The sequence below is a fragment of the Echeneis naucrates genome, chromosome 5 (genome assembly GCF_900963305.1).
Source record: "Echeneis naucrates chromosome 5, fEcheNa1.1, whole genome shotgun sequence".
NCBI lineage: Eukaryota > Metazoa > Chordata > Actinopteri > Carangiformes > Echeneidae > Echeneis > Echeneis naucrates.
Genome location: NC_042515.1, coordinates 5,228,880 through 5,251,166, shown reverse-complemented (window position 1 = coordinate 5,251,166; position 22,287 = coordinate 5,228,880). Strand labels below are relative to the sequence as shown.

Sequence of the window (22,287 nt, the reverse complement as noted above, 5' to 3'; positions counted from 1 at the left end):
CCTCCGGCTTGGAAGGACACCAGCCGGCAGAGGAGGCACCTCAGCGCCAAGGACAGGCCGACCAGACTGGCTCCTCCGGCCGCAGCGGCGGACGCGGATCCCTCGGTACCTGCAGACCCGGAGCCCCCCTCCCCCCGGTACCGGCCCCTAACCGGCAGGCCTCACCACACCCCCCCACCGAGCAGGTAAAGATACATTAAAAAGGGAGAACACGGAATTTGGTGATGTCAGGGGCGCGTCGATTAGAAAGGAAATGAGAGCTTTCCTTCCTCCTTTGAGTCTGCAGAGTCGGTGCTTTCAGCCAAAGGGGGGGGGGGGGGGGGGCAGCTCCTTTCCTCCTCATCCTCTTCATCCCTCTGTTACCAAGGATACAGAGCAATAACAGAGTTTTGTGGAGAAAGGAGCTGCAGTGATGTCTGATCCGTCTGTTTCAGAGACACACAGCTGATCCCAGACTGCGTTTCAACATGTCAACCTCTCACAACTCAGCAGAGGCCAAGAAAGCAGACCTGAGAGCAAACGACAAGAAATGCTGTAAGTAAACTCCTCTCACAATTAGATTTGCACAAGCTGCTGGAGTCTGCAGGTTTGCCTGTAACGTAACACCCTCAACTGTTCACTTTAAGACTGAATTCACAAGTTATCTCTAAATCACACTGAAGCTCCGTCGTTTAAACTCCAGTCCAGCTGGGACAGAAAGTAACCTTAAATCATGACCAGATGTGTAAAAATACCCAGTGGTAAGGAAATGGCTTTTCTCTCCCCGGGCATCTCTTCTAATTATTTCACATGCTGCTTTTAATCCCAGTCCACACATTACATTAATGTCCAGAAGTGACATCATTATTTTAATCCCGACACACATGGCCTAGTTATTGTGTTGTCTTCAGTTTGCTGTGTCAGCTGTGGAAAAAAAAAAAAATCCAATAAATGAATCCTTTTCCTCTTTGTTATTCATCTTTTTTTTTTTTTTTCTTCTGTAAAACAGATGATAAATAACTGTGGAGGACTTTATTGATTAATGATGGTTGTTTGTTTGTGTCTTTGCAGCATGGGCCTCCTACATGACGAATTCTCCAACAATGATCGTGATGATCGGCCTGCCTGCACGAGGGAAGACGTACATGTCCAAGAAGCTCACACGTTACCTCAACTGGATAGGAGTCCCAACCAAAGGTGCTTCTCGTTGTCCCGACTCTTTGAAAACAGCTCGCTGCTCGTGTGGACATCCCGAATTTCAACTTGTCTTTGCTACATGGATGCAACTTTTTTTTTGTGCAATTTCTTGCAGTTTTTAATTCGTTCATAATTTTAAGTCGGAGTGTATGTGAATGACAGCCCACAAACCATGAAGATATCCGGAAGATAATTTGTTGTGATAGTCAGACCTTAGACTTCGAGACTGTCCCATCGTACTGTGTATCATTATCACTGAGAACTGGAAGAGCCCCCTCACCATAAATGACACATATATTGAAATGTATTCTGCTGCGTGTCAATCCATCCCAGAATAGGAGGCTAAATTTAGCATCAGTTGAGCTGTCATTTGCTTACAACCACAACCTCAAACAAGCACAGCCAGGGCAGAGAGTTCACGAAAATGTTGTTCATTTTGCAGTGTTTAACTTGGGCGTGTACCGCAGAGAGGCAGTCAGAGCGTATAAATCCTACGATTTCTTCCGCCACGACAATGAGGAAGCCATGAAAATAAGAAAGTGAGTTCCACCGTTCAGTCATTAAATCCATGAAATGGGACATTCACTTGTCGCCTGTCTCGCATAAGAGAAGTTGTTGCACCTGTACTGTCTGAGTATCACATTTGTTTCAGTCACCGGTGAGTCAGTTTGCCTTTCTGCAGCCTCCAGCTGCTGCATCAGTGACTAAGCTCTTTTTTTTTTTTAACCACAGGGCCAGCAGTTGATATTAAGCCAGGGTCAGCTCAGTGTTTATACACGAACAAAGCATTAGATTGTACTCAGATAACAGAAAATCACCTCTTTTTTCTCCAGAAATAAATAAAATAAATAAATGCCCCACCCCCACCCCCCTCCATGGTTTTGTCCGGTGTTTGTCGGTGAGGTGGGCTGTCTTTATGGCTACCATGGAGATGTGACAGACTCTTGACAGCATCCCAGCATTGAATTCTGACCCAGATATTGAACAAGCTGCTGCTGCTGTCACTCTGTCGCTGACATGAGACCTCCAGGGCATCGAATTGGCATCCAACCTGCATCTAAACAGCTGCTGTAAATAATCCTGAGAGTTTGTCTTTTTGCTCTTTGTCAGCAGCATGAAAAAACGGGGGATACTTCAGTAGTGTTGCCCAAAGTGAGATGAGGTTATACACAAAATATGAGCTGCGGCCAGTAGCCAGTTAGCAGAGAGTAGAAAAGGAAGTAAACTGTGAGGTAGGCCTACAAACAGTGTTTGAGTAAACAGCCTGAATGTTTTGTTTTGTTTTTTTTTTTTGTATGTGTGTGTGATTAGTGAAAACTAACCCAGGTGGCATGCACAAGTTCTTCCAACAGCAACACCACATGTAAAATACAAATCTTTTATATATATTTACACATATGTGAGCAGCCCATAATTAAATACCACAAAAGTTAAGTGAATATAGAGAGCGAGAGTTTTGTGCTGAGGCCATTTCTATCTCCTCCAGACAGTGCGCCCTGGTCGCTCTGCGGGATGTGAAGGCGTACCTGACGGAGGATGGCGGCCAGATCGCGGTGAGCCCTCTCTGCCTTTTCTGCCCATCTGTGGCTCCGTGTTGGCTCTTTTTCAAAAGCTTTCAAATATGTAGAACAGAAGCACATCTGGTGATATCACAGTCTTAATCCTGACCGCTCCTACCAACATCTCACCGCAGGAAACTCCCTTTATAGACATTTCCTTCCTTTCCTTTCTTCATTTTATCAGGTTTTTGATGCAACAAACACAACAAGAGAACGGCGAGACCTCATTCAAGCCTTCGTGAAAGAGAATGCGTTCAAGGCAAGGTTTCTAAAATTTTGTTCATGCTGCTGTGTTTATATTTAGTGAATATTTGATCTTTTCCCGAGTGGGCTTCGTTGGAAATTAGACTTTGATATTTAAATATTCGCTTTGCAGTCTCCACTCTAAAATTAGGCATACAGGCGTAGTCATGGTGTGAATATGAATGTGAATGGTTGTTTGACTCCATATGTCAGCCCTGTTACGGACAAGTGACCTGGGGTGTCAACTGCCTTCTCCTTATGTCAGCTTAAATCCAGAATCAGCGGGATGGAAGCACTGCAGTTTTCTTGATGGATGCCTTTTTCACGAGTATAAAAAGAGTTCTAAAGTTAATGTCGGTGTTTTACTGTACATGAATTTAACTTTTCGTTTGGAGGAAGAAGTCTGTGCTCACTTTAAACTGAACCATAAACAGATTACTTCTCATGCAAAAGTTAATGTAATCTAGAAATGCTCTTGAAAGTGCTGTGTAGAGTTTTTTTACTACCAGATGTGCTAAATGCACTTTCACGCTAAGTTTATGTCCTGCTACTGATTTTGTGACAGAGACAGAGACCTAATTCTGTGCCAGCTGCCAGCTAGCAAACGTGGACATAAATACTGCAGGTTTGATAGGAAGGAAATGCAGTCATCACCTGATGATGGTCATTCAGTTGCACACTGTGCTGTTTTTCTAAAAGATGATAAATTACAGTTTCAATTGCTGAGCGGGGGGGAAAAAAAGGAAACTTTAATCTTTGACTTAGAAAGTGACCTCTGAGTTCTTCTCTTTCCAACAGGTGTTCTTTGTGGAGTCGGTGTGTGACGACCCAGAGGTCATTGCTGCTAACATTCTGGTATGGTCTTATGTCACGCACAGCACTTAAGGTTTCAATGAGGCTCTGGGTCAAAAGATAATCTATTAATATTGTGACTATCTGTATTGATATGTCAGAGCTGGACAGCTTGCTTACATTGTTTGGATGTACTAAATACCTGCAACAGGAAGTGAAGGTGTCCAGTCCAGATTACCCGGAGAGACACAGAGAGAGAGTAATGGATGACTTCCTGAAACGAATCGAGTGCTACAAGGTCACTTACCAGCCGCTAGATCCTGACAACTACGACAAGTAAGAATTAATCCGATTTTTGCTGCTTTTTGATGCGTAAAATCGCACTGCTGCTTTTTTTTTTTTTTTTTTTAAATCAGCTTGGAGAGTCACACCTTGCAGTTCAGAAGATAAACACTAGATGGTGACAGTAAACAAATATTTGATCTGTTCCCGCCTGCAGGGACCTGTCTTTTATCAAGGTGATGAACGTAGGCCGGCGTTTCCTGGTGAACCGGGTGCAGGACTACATCCAGAGTAAGATTGTCTACTACCTCATGAACATCCACGTGCACTCCCACTCCATCTACCTGTGTCGCCACGGAGAGAGCAACCACAACATCGAAGGCCGCATCGGAGGAGACGCAGAGCTTTCTCCTCGAGGGAAACAGGTTGGATTGGCTGATCTTTGTCATAATCCTGGTTTTATGAAGCTCGCAGCCAAGGCCTCCTGAAGAGTCCAATTACAGGACTCTCTCTGGGGGATAACTCAACTCAACTTCAATGCTATGACAGCCTGAGGCATGACCTTTATCACATTTCATCCTCTCCATTTCACATTTTCATGTCTTTCTGTCTTTTTTATCTAATGAAGCAGAAATACCATTAAACTGAAGACTTAATGATGCATAGATAATGAAGCAAAAGACTGCTGAAAACCTCTATCTGCTTTTTGTCACATCCCAGTTCGCCCATGCCCTGCGAGATTTCATCGAGGAGCACCAGCTGTCAGATTTGAAGGTGTGGACGAGCCAACTGCGACGGACAATCCAGACAGCGGAGGAACTCGGGGTGCCTTATGAGCAGTGGAAAATACTCAACGAGATCGATGCCGTCAGTACCACGTCGCCTATCCTCCCTCATTTAGCAATTCTAGGAATGATTGCAAAGCTCTGATTTAGGTTCACTTCAGATCTGATGTTTACGTGATGATGTGAAATCAGAGGGACTTCCTGACAGCTAATGTCACAACCATCTCAACCCTTTGTTCCTTTACAAGCATGAAGCAACTTCCTAAGGAGAAACAAAAGACCAGCGTTTTTCTATTTCTTTTTTTTTTTTTTATAGATCTGTCTTCTAATTACACAAAATTAAAATATTTCTTTTCATTTGAATTATATGCAATGAGAGGGCTTCTATCCACATTAGATAGACTTTTGATGCAAGAATAAATATTTTGTTGTCCTTCCCCAGGGTGTGTATGAGGAGATGACCTATGAGATGATCCAGAAGACATTCCCAGAGGAGTTTGCTGCAAGAGACCAGGACAAGTACCACTATCGCTACCCTGGAGGAGAGGTACAGATACCTATATCTCTTTCTAATACGTTCTAATTTAGCCTTTTACTTTTAGATTAAACCTCTGTTTTTTTTTTTTCTGGATCAATAGTCCTACCAGGATCTTGTTCAACGACTGGAGCCAGTTATCATGGAGTTAGAAAGACAGGTCAACGTGTTAGTCATCTGCCACCAGGCTGTGATGCGCTGTCTGCTGGCTTACTTCCTGGACAAAAGTGCAGGTCAAAAAAAACACACGTGTCTCTGCTGCCTCCGCACACACACACACCATAAGGTAATGACTAATGACTGTCTCATACACACAGATCCTGACATGTGGTTTGTGGTTTGTCTTTTTCTTGTTTCTGCTCCTCACAGAAGATCTGCCCTACATGAAATGTCCCCTCCACACTGTGCTAAAACTAACCCCTGTTGCATACGGTAGGCCCTTCTTAGAGGACACATGAATTCAAGCTGCCACTGACCTTTGGTCATCATTTAAATTCAAATGTCTTATATCCTCTAGGTTGTAAAGTGGAGATGTTTTATCTTAATGTGGAGGCAGTAAATACACATCGAGACCGCCCTCTTGTAAGTTGCTTGGAATCAAGCTGAAGAATCCCCATCGTCGCATTAATGTGCATTCCGTGTTGTTTAAATTAAAGCCACAAATATTATCACATGAAAAATATGTGTGTGTTGTTTGCTCATCCACAAATAATTCAAAAATTAATACACAAGTCACATCTGATCCAAAAGTGTAATGGGCTCTTATTTTCTGTGCACACTTTCACCTCCAGCGTCTGTGAGGCCTTGCTTCTTCTTCTTCTTCTTTTTTTTTGTCTTCCTTCCTTATAGCCTTGTGTTGCAGTGTTCCTTTTATCCTTAACCTTATTCAATCAGCTTGGCTTGAGCTGCATGTTACTGAATGTAAAGTGAGTTCTTCTGTTGATGCTGATGAACCCATTTTGACTGAGATCATCGCAGATGAAGCTGCCTTGCTTGGCTGACTTATCATTGTTACCGCTTTTGCTGCATTCTGACATTGAGATGATATATACAGAGATTGATTGTTGAGAAAAATGCTGTGATCCCACTGTTTTGAAAAAGGTTTCCTCCTCTTTCTGTTATCTGTCGGCGTTGTTGCAGTTGTCTCACCTGATGCTGGGAGTCAGTTTGGAGAGGACTGTGTCTGCTCAGGTGTCCCCTGATGTTGTGTGTTCCCAGATCAGTTTGTTCCTTAACGGCTGCGGTATTTCATCTCCTACCAGGGTAAAATCCCGGAGGACTCTGCTCTCATACATCGGCGGAATAGTTACACTCCCTTGTCCAGTCACGACCAGGTCAAGCGTCCCAGGCTCTACAGCGTGGGCAACCAGCCCTGGCTACCGCTTGCCCCCACCCCATCAGCTCTGATGCCAGAGGGACAGCAAAGCCAAGTTAGTGAAAGAGTTCCAGGCTCCCCCTTTAAAGTAGCTACCGTCAACTCTTAATCAAGTAACCTCCCACCACAGTTTTAACCCTGTTTGGCATCCCCTCGCCTCAGTATTGAATCCTCTGGATAATTAAGTGTCCGTGTTGAAGCTGACGTACATGGATCCCATTTCTATCTGTCTTTCTCTTTCTCAGCATTTTTGGGGTCTTGATCAGGTTGTTGTCTTCTTCTAACACTGTTTGTTTTTTGCATGAGCCCTGCTTCACCCCACTGGGCTGTATCCAGCTTGAATATGCAGAACAGCATGTTTCTTATTTTCTGAGGAAATCTCCCCTTCAGTTAACCTTATGAGTTCATTGCGGGACATAAAAAAAAAACAAAAAAAAACACACAAACGTTTAAGACACCATGTACTTTTCTGTGACAAGTGTTCCCAATACACACATATTAAACATATTAGAATGAACTAATCTGCTAAATTATTAATTCCACATTTTAAAGCCGAATCACATTTGAGAATATTAAAGGTAAAAAATTTTATAAATTAATTGCCAAGTGTTGAAATTTAAAAGGGAACATTCATATTTTTGTGTATTTGTTTGCCTTGCCTTGTGAGTACAATGTTTCAGTACATCTCCACATTTCATCTCCATATCTATCTCTATCTTTCTATTCTCTTTCTCCAACCCTGTCTTACAGCCCCAGATAGGAAGCAGCTGTCTGTGAGTATTTTGGAGACTTGCCACATGTAGCCAACCCTCCATTTTCTTTCCCATACACCCATGTCATATTAACCCATGTCAATACTTTGACGCAATATGTCACTGCAGAGGTGTGTTTTTGACGGTTTTCAGTCCTTGGGGTTTTCTAACCTCACGTAACCTTTGTTTCATCACAGTGGCCTCATCGAGAGCACCCATAAGAACTCTGACAATGGTATTCGCTAAACAACATACACTTTAAAATGGTAAAATAATGGCCAGCAAGAAAGAAAATATTAACTGATTGGTCGATTGAGTGGTATTGATTAAAGTTAGGTGAACAATATAATGATTTTTGAGTCAGCAAGTGATTAATAATTAAACACTTGAGAATATGCTGAGCAGAAGCACACAGTGTTGTGTAACTCTTTGCTACACTTCACATTATGACCTAATTTATCAAATAGAGTCCTTGGCTGCCTGGGAGGCTATTACTTTCCTTAAATAGGATTTGCTGCTGTAAGGCATTAATTTGTGAATGTCAGTAACATTGTTTTTTTTTTTTTTTTTTGCTTCTTCTTTTTTTTTCTTTTTTTTTGTCTTGAAGGAATCCCTGTGCGAAGGAATCAACTTTGACAGCCCCGAAGAAACTGATGGCTTTGTCTGCTTCTGAGGGAAGATGAAAATCAAAACGTCTTTTCTTCACAGCGCAACTTCAGCAAAAGTTTTGGGTTCAACATGATGCAAAAGATAGAAATGTATTTTTTTTGTTTGTTCGTTTGTTTTTGTTTTTTTTGTTTGTTTTTTTTTGGAAGTCATAGTCAGTGTGGGGTAATGATAGGGTTAACGAAGCCATTTGCCCCACAAGGTAATTTTTCTTCCTGTTCATTTCAACTGCCTGTTTGTCTTTACTCTGCATGCTGAGGCTTTGAACTGGAGGCCTTATCCTTCGTATCATAAACTCTTCTGCATGTGCGTCAAAGGAAATCAGCCAGCATAAAATACTATTACACAACTTGCAGCAAATTCTCATCATACTGTAAATAATGCAATGCCCTCACTTCACATGAAATATATGAATAGATCTGAATATAACAGGAGCATATTTTGCATTATTATGATGAAAGTCAGTTTTAACCCACTCTTGCAAACAGAACAAGTCCGAAAGAAGATGCTGTGAAAATATTTTTATAATACAAATCCACTCATCTGCCATATGCAAACAACTCATAGCTGTGATTCAAAGCCATCATCTACATTGTCTTATATAATAGATTTTGAAGAACATACTTATTGGGTTCTAAAGGAAACTGAAATAATGAACTGAGTGTCTCATACGGAAGCATTTCTCTGTGTTTTTAGTATAAGCACCTAATTGCTGGATATTCTGTATACCAGCGGTAGATTTACTTTCCCAGTCACATAAGCTGTGTTGCACAAACTTGCACTGAGCTGGTGTTTCTGTCTCCATGAACACTAAGTGGTAAATCGTCCTACATTAATTTATTGTTCTCCATGCTTGTGTATTCCAGGAAGGAATTTCTGCAACAAAAACACATTGAAGCTGTTTGTTCAGTCAAATGTATCTTTCTCCTTTAATTCTCACTCATATGAACTATTTTTTATGAAATATTGGGCAGTGCTAAAAATTCCATGAAAAGAATATCTAATGTTTGATTGTTGACAAATTATTGCTCTGCTTAAAGCAGCCTATTTGTGCCTTTTTAGCAGAGAATAAAATTTAGATTTCAAGTCACATGTTTTGTTTTTTCCTAGAAGAAATTCACAAGACATTTTCACTTGTGAATGTTTGCAGTACATGACATCTTCCCAATGGAAGGTAAATATGATGTTATGAATCTTACCACAACCTCTAACGTTTACTGTATCTTCTAATCCTGACGCTTTAGGTCTGCAACCTCCTTCAAGACAGATCTAAAAACACTCTTATTTACTGCTGCATTCACAAAGCCCAGTGAAACCATTGCTGCTTTTTAGTTACTGCTTTGTAATTTCTCCTTAAAAGAGATTTTACTGTTTTATCTTATTAAGAACATTGTTGTTATGTCATGTTTTTAATGTAAATCTTTTGTTTTAGATCTGTAAAGCACCCTCTATTGCTGAGTTTCACTGTATATATATTTATATATAGTTTTCTTTTTCATTTCTTCTCATCTTGTCAGAGATAGAAACACCGGAGTCAAATTCCTAGTGTGTTTGCACATACCTGGCATTAAAACTATTTGCTTTCTGGTTCAGGTTCTGAATGTATGAATGCATGCTGTACAACATCATGACTGATAGCTGACTGCTCCACTTTGGGCAGCAACATGAGCAGAAAGCCATCAACGAGGCAGTCAGTGTGTATTTATACTGCATGTGTTTTTGTTTTTTACCCGTACTGCAAATATTACTGTAATTCAAAACCAGGGGCGCGCCTTTAAGGCAAGGTACGGTACGGAGCGTCGTGACGTCACGCAGACGTAAGTGACGTTGCAGGCGTTAGCAGTCCGGCCGGTTGTGTATTGTTCGAAGCAGGGCTGCAGTCCACGGCAGGTGAGGAAACTGAGCCGCTTAGCTCGTTTTTTTTATTGACCTTTAATTGAGCTCACTCGTGTTCAGATTTGTCACCCGGCAGTTAAAGAGCTCAACGAAGTTTATTCGAAAGAAAATGTCCAGTTTACGTAAAGTTAGCGGCCAGACTAGCATGCTAACATTAGCAGATGATGCGCGATATAGTTAGCTCGTTGTCATCATCCGCGTTGGTTTTTGTTTGTTTTGTTGTTTTTTTTTTCTATTTTGGTCTCAGTTCAGTGTTTGCTGTGTTTGTTTCACTTTACCCAGAGTAAATCTCCCCAAAAACTGCGACTCTATGTCGACTTACGTCCAAGTGGCTCCCACTTTATTCAGATTTTTACTTGCTAGCTTACTCGGCTATCTGTGTGTCTAGTTGCTGAGTTGACTGACAGAACAAAGAAAATAACACAAAGAAATTTGGCTGTCAGACGTTTTACCCGGCAGCTGCAGGACATCAGCACTTTGATTGTAACGTGTCTGTTTACAAAGCTGTTTTGTGTACGATAATTGCCAGCACATCATCGGAAATTCGAGATGTTTGACGCGTATCGTCGGTCAACTAACAGTTAGCTGAGTCAAGCTAACGTAGCTAAGTATAGCTACAAGGTAGAACGACCAAAGGCCAAGATATATAATATTTAAACTCTACGACAAGTTCTGAATGAAGGCTTTGTGATCATAGGCAGCACTGTGGGGTTTTGGAAAGGTTGAAGTCCTTTATGATGATTCAAAGTGCTTCCGTCCGTTTAACAGAGAGGAGACAGGTCAGTGAAGGAGGAACTCGACTTTAAATCAGAACTATAGTTGCTGTGACACAGTTTGCACTTGAAAATAAGCAAAATGTTGAGTCTAGTAGTTTGTCGTGGTGTCTGGCCTTTCTTTTGACCTTACTCATTGATTATTTGACGTTCGACGTCAGAGATTATATATCTAAAAAAAAAAAAAAACCTGGCAGGTTGTTACTCAAACATCATTTCTGATATTTTGATCATTTCATCAATCCTGCTGCTGCAAAGGCTCCAGAAAGTTGGATTTGTTAATCCATCTGTCTAGCCTGTTTTTCATCAATCCAAATAAATCGCGCTCTTTTTTACACAAACTGTATCAGATCTGCATGATTATTAGGCCCCCTTAGCCAAAATGAATGGAGTCTAACCAAGAATGGTGTAATAAAGCCTTCCCTCCTAAAGTCTGCAATGTTCAGTTTCTCTGCTTTAGAAACACCCATTCTGTGGTCATTGGTGAGGGTGTTGAGCTTCAGGCTGTTGGTTCATCCAGGGAGGTGTTTTAGTCTACTGCCATTTCAAATAATTAAGGTGGATGGCCTGTCTGGACATGAATTTGAGGCATATTAACAGCTTAGCAATGGAACAACAGCAGAAGTAGTAGTTAGGCTTTTGTAGTAAGAATGATAATTTCATTTCAGTCATTCAATATTCTTTGACTTGATTTGACGTAGCTTCCAGGTGGCCTCAATAGCTATGCAAATGTTTTATCATGGAAAGGTGGAACAGTCATGTTATGCTACTTACCTTGCATCGTGACAGAAATACTGAGGCAAGGGGATGCCAAACAGGGTTAAAACTGTGGTGGGAGGTTACTTGATTAAGAGTTGACGGTGACTACTTTCAATGAAATGAGATTATTTTTTTATTTTTATTTTTTTTCTCGAATGCTTTTGCAGGTAGGATGTTGAGGCTTCGCTGTAAGACCAAAAATGGGAGCCACATAATGCAGGGCTTGACTCATCAGTCCTGTGTCCAAGAGCTGAAGACAAAGGTGGAGGAGCTTACTGGCATCCCCTGTGACGTGCAGAAAATCATGGTTGGTTATCCACCTTCCAGCCTTGATCTTCGAAATGGAGATGCTCACCTCAAGGATTACCCCATCAAATCAGGTACTTCCAGGAAATTAGTTAAATAAATGAATGTACCGTGAAGCAGGTTTTAAATACAACTGTGGACATTATTTTGTGAACACCAGAGGAACAGAGAAAGCATGTTTTTAAAACGTCATTCTGAAATTCAGTTCACCTGCATTTTATTGCATTGGAAGCAGAATTATAAAGAAATCTCATCACTTTGGTTTAGTTACAGACTGTTTTCTGTAAGGGGCTGAACTCAATCCTGTCTACACACACCTAACACGGAAAAACAACTTCAATGAATATGTGTAATCATTATATTGCTTTTCCTCTCAAATTTTGTCAATCAAAGACTGGCCAGCCTGAACTGTGTTGTGGTGCTGATTTGTCATCGTCTACAGGGGACACACTCATTGTTGAGGAAGAAAAAAACAAGCCTAAGCCTCAGGATCACCCCACTGTAACTAAAGCACCACGCCTGGAAGCCTCTCCTGTTCTGGCACGTCGAGTTGTCCCAGCTGACAATTCCTGCCTCTTCACCAGTGTGTATTATGTGGTGGAAGGTGGTGTGTATGACCCTGCATGTGCTCCTGAGATGCGAGGCCTCATCGCCCAGATTGTGTCGAGTGACCCTGCAGCTTACTGTGAAGCGGTTTTGGGAAAGACCAACGAGGAGTACTGCTCCTGGATAAGACGTGACGACACCTGGGGGGGAGCCATCGAGGTGTCGATCCTGTCCAAGTTTTACCAGTGTGAGATCTGCGTGGTGGACACTCAGACAGTCCGAGTGGATCGATTCGGGGAGGATGCTGGCTACCACAAACGCGTGCTGCTCATCTACGACGGTATCCACTATGACCCCCTGCAGAAAGAAACGCCCGGCTCTGACACGCCACCGCAGACTATCTTCTCCACCACAGATGACATTATCCTGGCCCAGGCCCTCGAGTTGGCAGATGAGGCACGTCGGAAGCGGCAGTTCACGGACGTAAACCGCTTTGCATTGCGCTGTATGGTGTGCCAGATGGGCCTGGTGGGACAAAAGGAAGCTCGTGAGCATGCTAAGGAGACTGGCCACACCAATTTTGGGGAAGTGTGAACAAGCTGTAGTCTTTTTTTCCCCTCTCACAAATACAACCACCACCAAACCCGTGCCCCGTGCCTGGCAACTCTGTCAGTCTGTCTGTCTGCTTGTGTGATCCTCTACCTCACATCGTCTAGCGACATCTATGGAGAGTCTGCAGACACTGTTCAGCCTATAACCTGCTCAGTATTACTTTTAAATTGCTGTCAGTTCTCAAAGTCAGAAACGGTACTGCAGTGCTCCGATGTCATTAAACCATTGTGTCGGCCTGTTAGGGATGGTTTCAGATCTAACTGGGTCCAGGGAAATATGCAAACAATTCTTAGGATTTGTTTTAATCTGTTTTGATTGCTCAGTGGCTGGGCTGTGGCTGATGTGTTGTCAGTTTAAAAAAAATATATATACCAACATGCCAATATTTATCTGTGTGTGACTGAACTTATATATATGTGATGAAATCCCGCTCCCCCCTCCGAGGAATAGTTTTAAAACAACCACTAAGAATTATTTGTACTGCGATGTGGTCCTACTCACTGTTGTCTTAAACGCAGCACACCAAGTTTGACTGTTATTCATCATGTTGGTTATGTAGCATGTTTTATTTCGCTTGTGGACGGAGGTTTGTCAGAAACTCTTCCAGTACTTTAAGCTGATTATGATGTCAGTCGTTTGGAATCATCTCCATACAAATGTGTTATTTGCGACGTTACCTTGATTTTTCTGAGCAGTGGCCTGTGAGATTGAGGTTTGAGATTATGCATTTTCAAATATACTATCATATTAAATTGTGATCCAAGATTAGTCAAATTACTTATGTGGGATTTTTTTCTCTTATTTGTTTTGATTTTTCGACATCCTTTATCAGTGACTTGTTTTAAAACAAAACATATAGAATTATGGTGCTGAAACATTTTACAAAACCTGTAGTGCTTTGTTTTTCTCCATTGGTACAACAGGTTTTCAAGGGTGTAGTTTTTAATTCTAGTGTGTAATTTTCAGGTATCATGCTGTATGAAGTAATCTTTTTAAAATATTTTTTTTTATATAAATATATTACTGCATTTTTTTTTTAACTATTTCAGTCCTTATGGGGGGTGTTTGAGCATCCTATGTCAGAACACCAATCACAGTAAGATGGAGTATTGACTAGAAATCTAAATTGTGTGTGTGTGTGTGTGTTACACGCTGTGTAAGAGAAATTCTGCTCACTTAATGCATTTATGGTTCAGGTACAGTCTATACATTATGTGCTTTGCTAATCAACATTAACCTTTAAACTGAGTATATTTTTTCCCGTCTTGCTGTCAGGGTGTTTTTGGAACTGTGAGTAAAGGTTTTAATTTAATTTGCAGCGCTTGTCCAAATATGGCCACTCTGTCGTACTGTATGTTTTTGCACAAACTTGGAAAATGTTCTCACTTTCTTAGGTGAAGTCAGCCATTATCTCTCTGAAGCTCACTGCCTACAAAGATTAAGTACGCACTTATTTCTGCTAAACATTGGGTCAGAAATGGATTAAGATACTTGTGGGATCAGCTTCTTCCTCAAAGGTCAGTCTGTTATGCAGAATCAGTATTTCTATTCCACATATCAGCGATGGCAATGTTGATGCTGAGTTGTTGCCAAAAAATGTTTGACATTGGATGATTGATTGGAAGGTTTTTTGTTTTTTTTTTTAAGATTTTTTTCTTGGTTCTGATGCTGAGATGAATTTAAGAATAAATGAAATGCAAAGTAAAATGTCAGATTACTTCTTTGAATGTGAATTACTGTTATTTCTTTCCTCTCACCTGTTAGCTGATGCAGTTTGGTTCATTTATTGTTAGTTTTACAGTAAAAATTTATTTATCCGCTCACAAAGAAGTGAAACTATGAAGCAGCTTTGTTGTATTTTGTTTTAACCAAGTTCTCATGACTCTTCAAGGACAATAACAATGAATGTTGCACATAAAGCACTACAGAACAACTGGACTTACTTGATTTTTTTTCAGTGTTGTGTCACAATAAAAAGTTATAGCCAATGGTGTACGAGTCGTTTTGTGTGGCAAGTGTTTTCCTTTAACTTTTTACATATTTCTATTTTAGAGCCCACGACCCGACCTCGGATAAGCAGGTGGCTTCTATTTTAGAATAGTTGCTGTGTTTCTGATTCGTTCTGCGTCCGTTTTAACCTAATACAGTTATAAAGTAAGAAAAAAAATAAAACGTGGATGTAATCCTCTATTTCTAATTGACAATCCGCAGCTGTGAGAGATCTGCCCCGTTTGGCTGAGCAGCCCTGATGCTGTGCCATCGCAGTGGGATTATACTACCTGCAAGTTATTTTAAGGAACATCTATCTTCCATAATGGGATCAAAGATTTTGTTCACTCACTGTTTGACCTGCAGCAACGACGAAGAGGCAGTGGGTGGCTAAAAGAAATGTTGGAGTTGTCCAAGAAAATAATTTGCATGGTCACATGAAGACTTTCAGACCACGTCCAACATGGTGAACTACAATACTGGAGAGAAGTGAGTGACGTGGAGTACTCGTTCAATTTTTTATTTACTTGTTTATTTGTTTAATAATTTTAATGTTTCTAATACACTACACTTAATATACGATTATTTCAAATAACTTAGTTATTTTTGGTATTTGGCATTTATATTAGTCTGTTACATTATTACTTGTATTTTGGGTTTTATTCTTAGTTTTTGCTGTTATTGTTATAATTGTTGCTCTAGATATTTACTTGTGTAGCTTTATACTCTTTGGTGTTTCCTCAGTGCATTGCTATTATCACATCTATCATGTAAAGCATGTTTTTTTACACTGTTGAAATGGAAACTGATGGACACATTAAGATTGATTGATTGATTAACTGATTGATAGATATAAACAAGTTGAGGTCCTTACTGTCCAAGAGGCAGTTTGCACAGTCCGAAGCCACGCTGAGAAGCAGATTATTGCAGGTGTAGCTATGACAACGAGGGCTCGTCTTAAGGGAGATGAAGCGCTCTGATTGGCCGGGCGCTTAGGGCACAAAGTCCTTCACGCAGGTATCTCAGGGTGGTTCGCTCACTGCAAACAGGACACAGAGAATGGATCACTGACACAGGTATGAAGGCCACAATTCACTTAGTTTTATTTAGGTATCACTTTAGATTATGTGGTTGACTTTAATGTGTTTGTCCTCTGATGTTCACCGAGCAGCCGAAGATAAATTTAGATAAATTAGAAAGTAGATATTTAAATTAAATTAGATAAATTAAGAATGCTATGATTATGATTATTTCCTTTTGACACCTGATGATGATCTTGGACTTTATATTTGCATCTATTGAAACGATATTCACAATGTGAAGTCTTTGGACTGTTTGTCATAGTTTCTGTGCCTATGTTATACATTTATATTTATATGGATGAGACACTTATAACTGGGTCAAATGATCTTTATAAAAAGATAAACTAATAAACTTGGACTTGTGACATTTATGGGGGCAGAGAGTTGAAGGCAACTTGAACTGAACTGCGGTGTCGTTGCATAATAATTTTCACCAATGCAATAAATGGCTGCACTTTCCTATAGCCACGATCAAAATGATGTCAGAGATTCATGTACTGAGGAATCTGACGGTTAAATTTGTGACCTCAGCCTTTGAACCACACAGGTTTTACTAAGCTTTTTTTGTAACAGCAGTTTGTACCATTTTGCCAGGAATCTACAGATAGAGATAAACTTAACTGAACGTACACGATCTTACGATGAACCTTGACTGGAAACGGTCACGCGTGGTCAGAGATGAACTACAGTTTTATTAGACTAGTTCTATTCTGAGCAGGGAGACACTCAACTCAAGCAACACCATTTTAAATCATCTTGGGGTCACACTGGCTGCTCTGATTGTCTGCATGTGATCAGGCCACAGTGTCTCAGGTATATAAATGTTATCTTTGTTTCCACTGTTCAGATTAATATCCTGCAGGAGGACAGATAGGGACATTTACATAGGCAGGTTGGAATGACATTGTAAACCACGAACAGGAGTGCTTTTGTGTCTACTTTGGTCGACAAAGCAGCCTCTCCTCCTCAGGGGCTGAAACTTATCCAAAGCTTCTTTTTTCCCTCGAGTTAAATCAGACAGGTATTCCTTTATTCTTTTCCTTTTATTACAATACCAGACGAAGCTAAAGTGGGTTTTATTGTCCAAATTTTTGTTTGTCCGTTCTAGTATAAATCTCCTGCTCTGTCTAATTTCTGATAGAGATAATAAGATGCCGTTGTACATTTTAGCATCTGGTGGAAGAAACCATTGCCTAATCTTCGTAATACAATTTATTAGGAAAAACATAAAACTGATTTTTCTCTCTGTGGAAGAACTTACAACCAAATTAAAAACAGCCTAATACCATACTGTTAGGACAACATGGTCACACTGGATATCATATAGCTTTCAGGAGATCATTACTGCTGCCCCCCTCCCTTTCTGAAACTGATCCGGTTGAGGAAGATTAGCAAAGGCATGTGTTCCGTAATCTGAGTCACATGTGGCAAGGGGACTAGTCAGATATCTGTCAGAAACAGACCGAGCTACGATACCCTGTCATTCATGAGCAACAGGGGCCCCAAAATCCAAGGCACCACAGTGTAGCACAGAAGGGATGGCCACACGGTGATGAGTTCTGAGGCATTTAGAAATCTACAAAATGTCCTGATTAAAATCATACAATACGTTTGTAACAGAATGTGCAGCCACTGGAATTTTAGCCAATACAGACTGAGCCATTTGTCACGAGCGTATTCTACTCTGAGGACTCTGAAATAGGATTACATGACTACTGTTTCTTATCAGTCTCTGTCAGAAGCTTCACGTTATGTCATCAGAAGATAAGATTTAGTAGGGCATCTTTTGTAATGGTTGTGCAACATCTGATCCTTTATTGCTGGATATAGAAGTTTAGTCTATATTTGACTATACAGCCCAATTTCTAAACTGTCCCTGTTAGCAAAATGATGAAAAGCACCGATGAAAGCATTATTTATTGAACGTCATGCCGACCTGGATGTTTTGAAGTGTTTTTATTAACTTATAATAGTTTTTAAGCTTTTAACGCTTTAAAAATCTTTTGAATTTTACTCCTGTCAATGTGCTGCCTGTCATTAGACTTTTTATACTGTAATGTCCGATAACAATCCGCAATTATGCCATCTCGTTCAGGTAATAAACTGGATATTGTCAATGCACTTTGAGAGGAGGGATTTTTGCAGCATGTTTCAACACTTGCTCAACATCCAGCCAATGTAAATCATGCTCACAGTAGAGGCTGACAATGTTATCTTTATATATCTATATTTAATCCTGAACTTTAATAAACTCAGATCTGGAGCTGTCCAGAACTCTGGGGTGCTGATCACTGCTCACCCTGCAGCTAATTTTTTTTACTTTCTGCCCATGTTCGTTAGAAACCTTTGTTGGACATTGATCTACAGCTTCCCTGCATGCTCTGTCATTTATTTATTAACAATGAGAGAAAAAAGAGAAAAAAAAAATATTGACAGCTAGAAGACATGGCCTTGCCACAGTGTCTTGTCCTCTGAAATGTAAATTAGACTTGGTTAGATCCTGTTGATCTCTTTACAGAGAAGTCTAAATGTTTTCGTCAGCTTATTTCAACAATTTGTTGACGGTGAGCTTCCAATTTCTCATAGACTCAGTATGTGAAGCTATCTTTTAAAAAAGTTATTTTACAGTTTACAACAGTTTACAAAATACAGAAAATGGATCAGGGAGTCACAAGTACACAAATATGGTGTGATCCACTGAATGGATTAACTGAAATCTTTAAATCAAGATTTGAAGAATTAAAACTGTAATTTAACTCCTCATTTATTCACTTTTCACAGCGTGAAATACAAACTGTGCCACTAACCTTGGATAAGCAGGGTACAAAGATGCCCAAAAGCGATACCTGGCCAGGTGGCTTTGGATTGGAGGCCATGACTGGCATGGACAGTGCTGGCAGCTGTGACAGTGTCGTCAGTGCCAACTCTGGCTTTGTGAGTAACTCATCTTACCTGAATATCAGACTGCTGTCCTCCTATATTGTATAAAAAACGCAGAATCAAGACAAAAACAATGAAGGAAACCAAAAACAATACAGAAAAATAAAAAGCAAGGAATGAATCTTTTTGAATAGATTTGTATCTATTTAGACGTGATGAGTTTAAAGAAGTGTCAGTCATATCAATCAGTTTGAGAGTTCATGTCTCTACATGTCTATAATTTTTTTTCTATTATGAATTACAGAGCGATGATAGTCTGGAGTACCTGTCGGCTGAGGAGAAGGCCTGCCTTATGTTTCTGGAGGAGACTATTGAGTCTTTGGACACCGAGGAAGATAGTGGACTGTCCAATGATGAGCCTGACCAGCTGCCCAGTTCTGGCAACCTTGCGACCAAACAGGCTGACCTGTCAGCCTCCATCAGTAAAAGCAAATTGAGCGGTGAGTTAATCTCTGGGGGCAGATGTAGAATTAGATACATTAGTCCGTGAAACAGCGAATCCAGTGACAACTGTATGCTTGTTTAATTTACAGATTTACAGAGACATGCCTCTAAAGAACCAATCAAGGAAAAGTCTGTGCAGAGCTATCTGGTTCCTACACCTCTTGTTATGGCAAGCAGCAGTTTGAGTAAACCAGGTCTCCCTCCGGACAAAAAACTCTGCTCCATGCCTCAGGTCACCTCTTCAAGCAGCAAATATGGTTACAAACACAATGAGAAACTTCCCCCAGTACCTTCGGAGAATAGTCGTACCAATCCCAGGGACTACCCGGTTAGGACCACTGACGGTCCTTTACCCAGAGGACCTCTGTCCTATGAGGCACTTGTTCATCTGCGAAGGAGTGCCTCCACAAAGAAAACCCCTTTGTGTCCCACAATCGATCATACCATAGACTTGGACAAGCACCTCCCTCCAACAACAGATGGTCCAGACTTCGGAAACATGCCAAGATCTGAAAGATCCCACTCAGAGCTGTCCAAGTCAAAGACAAGCCCTCCAGTGGTGGCCCCTAAACCCAAAAACATTCCTCCCAGCATACCTGTGAAAACACCAAGTGAAGCTTTGATAATGTCAGACTCTTCATGCAATGTCAAGCATGTGATGGATCCGCAAGTTGTGAGACTAGAAGCTTTGCAAAAGCTTGGCCTCCTGAAAGACCAGCAGCCAGAAAATGAGACAGTAGCCCCACTACTTCCACCTAAACCTCTTTCTGTTTTGGATCCAACATCTAACAGATTTACAAAAGCTCCATCTAACTGTAATCCATCAAGAAGCACCTCATTTTGTTACTCTCAAGTGCCCATAGAGCCTAAAAACAAGTCATTACATAGCAGTGCCAGTTTCCATCACTACCCAAGACGCGACCAACAGTCTGCTTCTGTATCACATCCAGCTAAGTCCAGTGGATTGAAGGCAGCTGGTTTGGAGCCCTCTGCTACCCTGGACAGCTGCAGCAATGGCGGGACTGAACTGGAAACCACAACTGAAGCTCAGCCCGTAAGCAACAAACACTCACACACAGTTCCATATACTGTGATGGTTGTGCCCGGGATGGGAGGTGATCGAAAAGAAGCGCTCAGAAAGCTTGGACTGCTCAAAGACTGAAGACTGGTAAACAGCAGAAGCCTGCCTGCTAAGATGCAGTGATTAGTGAGAGTTCAGGAGTATCGTCATCTTAAAGCGCGTTAGAGCATTAAATGGCAACTTGGCACTTGGTACTTTGGCAATCTGAAGCATATGGATGAAGAACAACTTAAGAGAGAATGCCAGCACTTTGAAATTTAGGTCGTGCTGACTTATCTATTTGAGAGCAGTTTCCTCCCCCATAACTTTTGTTCTGCAAGTTGCAGGATTATCTGGAAATCCACCTTATAACCAGTCAAGATAGTAATGTACCTCAAACCCCTGAGGATGAACATGGTAGGATAGTGATACTCTGTCTAATCTAAATTTCTTATTGTGTTTACTTTAAGTTAATAACTGGATATCAAAATAGTCAAGACCTGTGGAAAAAGGAGGCATTCATCTCCAAAAGAGATGCAGAACATTTAAAATGCAGTTTTGCATACATAAGAAAGAAAGGTTGAGTTTGTTGCTATAAAAAGGGATTTTTAATGAGCCAGAATTGGAAAATGATATTGAAATTAGCCACTTACACTCATTGTAAGATGCTATTCAACTTAACCTCAATTTGAGGGAAACACAAACCAAGAGATTTTTTATATATTACTAAACATTTTCACAGATGTGCCTGTAAGTGGATCACTGAGTAAATTAGTTGGAACAAAGCCTCAAAGATACGTTTATTGGGGTTATCACATTTTGGTAAAACTACTTAAAAAAAAAAGAAGCTTTTTTTCTGTATTTTCTATACTCTACCATCTATCAGCATTACACAATTATTAAAATATGACAAACAAGTAGCTCAAAGATTTGCTTCTCTTTATAATCTCAAACAGTGTATGTTGTTTAGATGGTCTCAAAAATGTTTGACAAGTGGCTCCCTTCATGGTTTAAGTACTGAAGATGTTCATTTGGAGTGACAATGTGATTATTTCTGCCAGTTCTTTAACATTTTCACTAATTCATCGTTGAAAATAAAAAAAGTCTGCATTTCATATATTACGTCTTGAAAACTTTGTCTTCACAACATATAACTGCAATATTACATCAGTCCAGTGGGAAAGTGAAAATGAATTATGCAGTTGAGTTTTTGTATTTGTTACCGAGCCATGCTGACTGTCTTATTGTGAAATGGAACTAAAGTTGAGCAACTGATGATTTGCCTTTTCAGAGTGAACAAGCACAAAGAGGAAAAAGCCCTTCCTGTCTTCAAATCTGCAAGAGACTGTTCCTCTCTGCTTCATCCAGCACTCCACTTAGAGAATGACTATCAGTCGTTCTACTCATCTTACACGGCACTCTAGTGATGAGAAAGCCTGCTCAGCTGTTCTCCCATTATCCGATTATCCCGAGCCCCACCTCCACGTGAACGTAGCATATTGGTGCTTTCCTTTCTTTGTTTTCCTGATATCCTTTGCATGTAAGATGTCTAATTCCATTCAGTGACTTATTTGAATGGCTAGTCAACTCTTATGTAACAGTATCACAATCTCAATGGAATAAGCGTGTGGTTGATCACTACAATGTCAGTTTCCTACTGTAGTGTTATTTATCAGTAAGGTAAGCGCCCCAACCTAACGAGTCTGGCTCTGTGT

General features: G+C 40.6%; 3 protein-coding genes across 7 annotated transcripts; all 3 read left to right on the top strand.

The window, feature by feature from the left end:
* The first annotated feature begins 31 nt into the window (after positions 1–31).
* pfkfb2b (6-phosphofructo-2-kinase/fructose-2,6-biphosphatase 2b) lies at positions 32–8,244 on the top strand. 4 transcript variants are annotated; one of them, XM_029503203.1, is made up of 17 exons: positions 32–185; positions 435–534; positions 1,051–1,176; positions 1,619–1,715; positions 2,663–2,729; positions 2,920–2,994; positions 3,777–3,833; positions 3,982–4,106; positions 4,270–4,477; positions 4,773–4,919; positions 5,280–5,384; positions 5,476–5,605; positions 5,742–5,804; positions 5,890–5,954; positions 6,635–6,802; positions 7,498–7,520; positions 8,107–8,244. In XM_029503203.1, exons 2-17 carry the CDS (start codon positions 468–470, stop codon positions 8,180–8,182), a joined length of 1,599 nt encoding a protein of 532 aa, XP_029359063.1. In that variant the 5' UTR covers positions 32–185; positions 435–467; the 3' UTR covers positions 8,183–8,244. The 4 variants fall into 4 exon arrangements, with proteins under 4 accessions (XP_029359063.1, XP_029359065.1, XP_029359066.1 ...); XM_029503205.1 differs by lacking the exon at positions 1,619–1,715; XM_029503206.1 differs by lacking the exon at positions 6,635–6,802.
* A 1,036-nt stretch (positions 8,245–9,280) lies between these two features.
* yod1 (YOD1 deubiquitinase) lies at positions 9,281–15,052 on the top strand. Of its 2 annotated transcripts, XM_029503208.1 has the most exons (4): positions 9,292–9,339; positions 9,930–10,055; positions 11,761–11,973; positions 12,342–15,052. In XM_029503208.1, exons 3-4 carry the CDS (start codon positions 11,766–11,768, stop codon positions 13,037–13,039), a joined length of 906 nt encoding a protein of 301 aa, XP_029359068.1. In that variant the 5' UTR covers positions 9,292–9,339; positions 9,930–10,055; positions 11,761–11,765; the 3' UTR covers positions 13,040–15,052. The 2 variants fall into 2 exon arrangements, with proteins under 2 accessions (XP_029359067.1, XP_029359068.1); XM_029503207.1 differs by lacking the exon at positions 9,930–10,055 and having other exon boundaries at positions 9,281–9,339.
* A 3,905-nt stretch (positions 15,053–18,957) lies between these two features.
* LOC115043964 (specifically androgen-regulated gene protein) lies at positions 18,958–20,674 on the top strand. The gene is made up of 3 exons (XM_029502766.1): positions 18,958–19,062; positions 19,313–19,508; positions 19,602–20,674. Exons 1-3 carry the CDS (start codon positions 18,958–18,960, stop codon positions 20,672–20,674), a joined length of 1,374 nt encoding a protein of 457 aa, XP_029358626.1.
* The last annotated feature ends 1,613 nt before the right edge of the window (positions 20,675–22,287 follow it).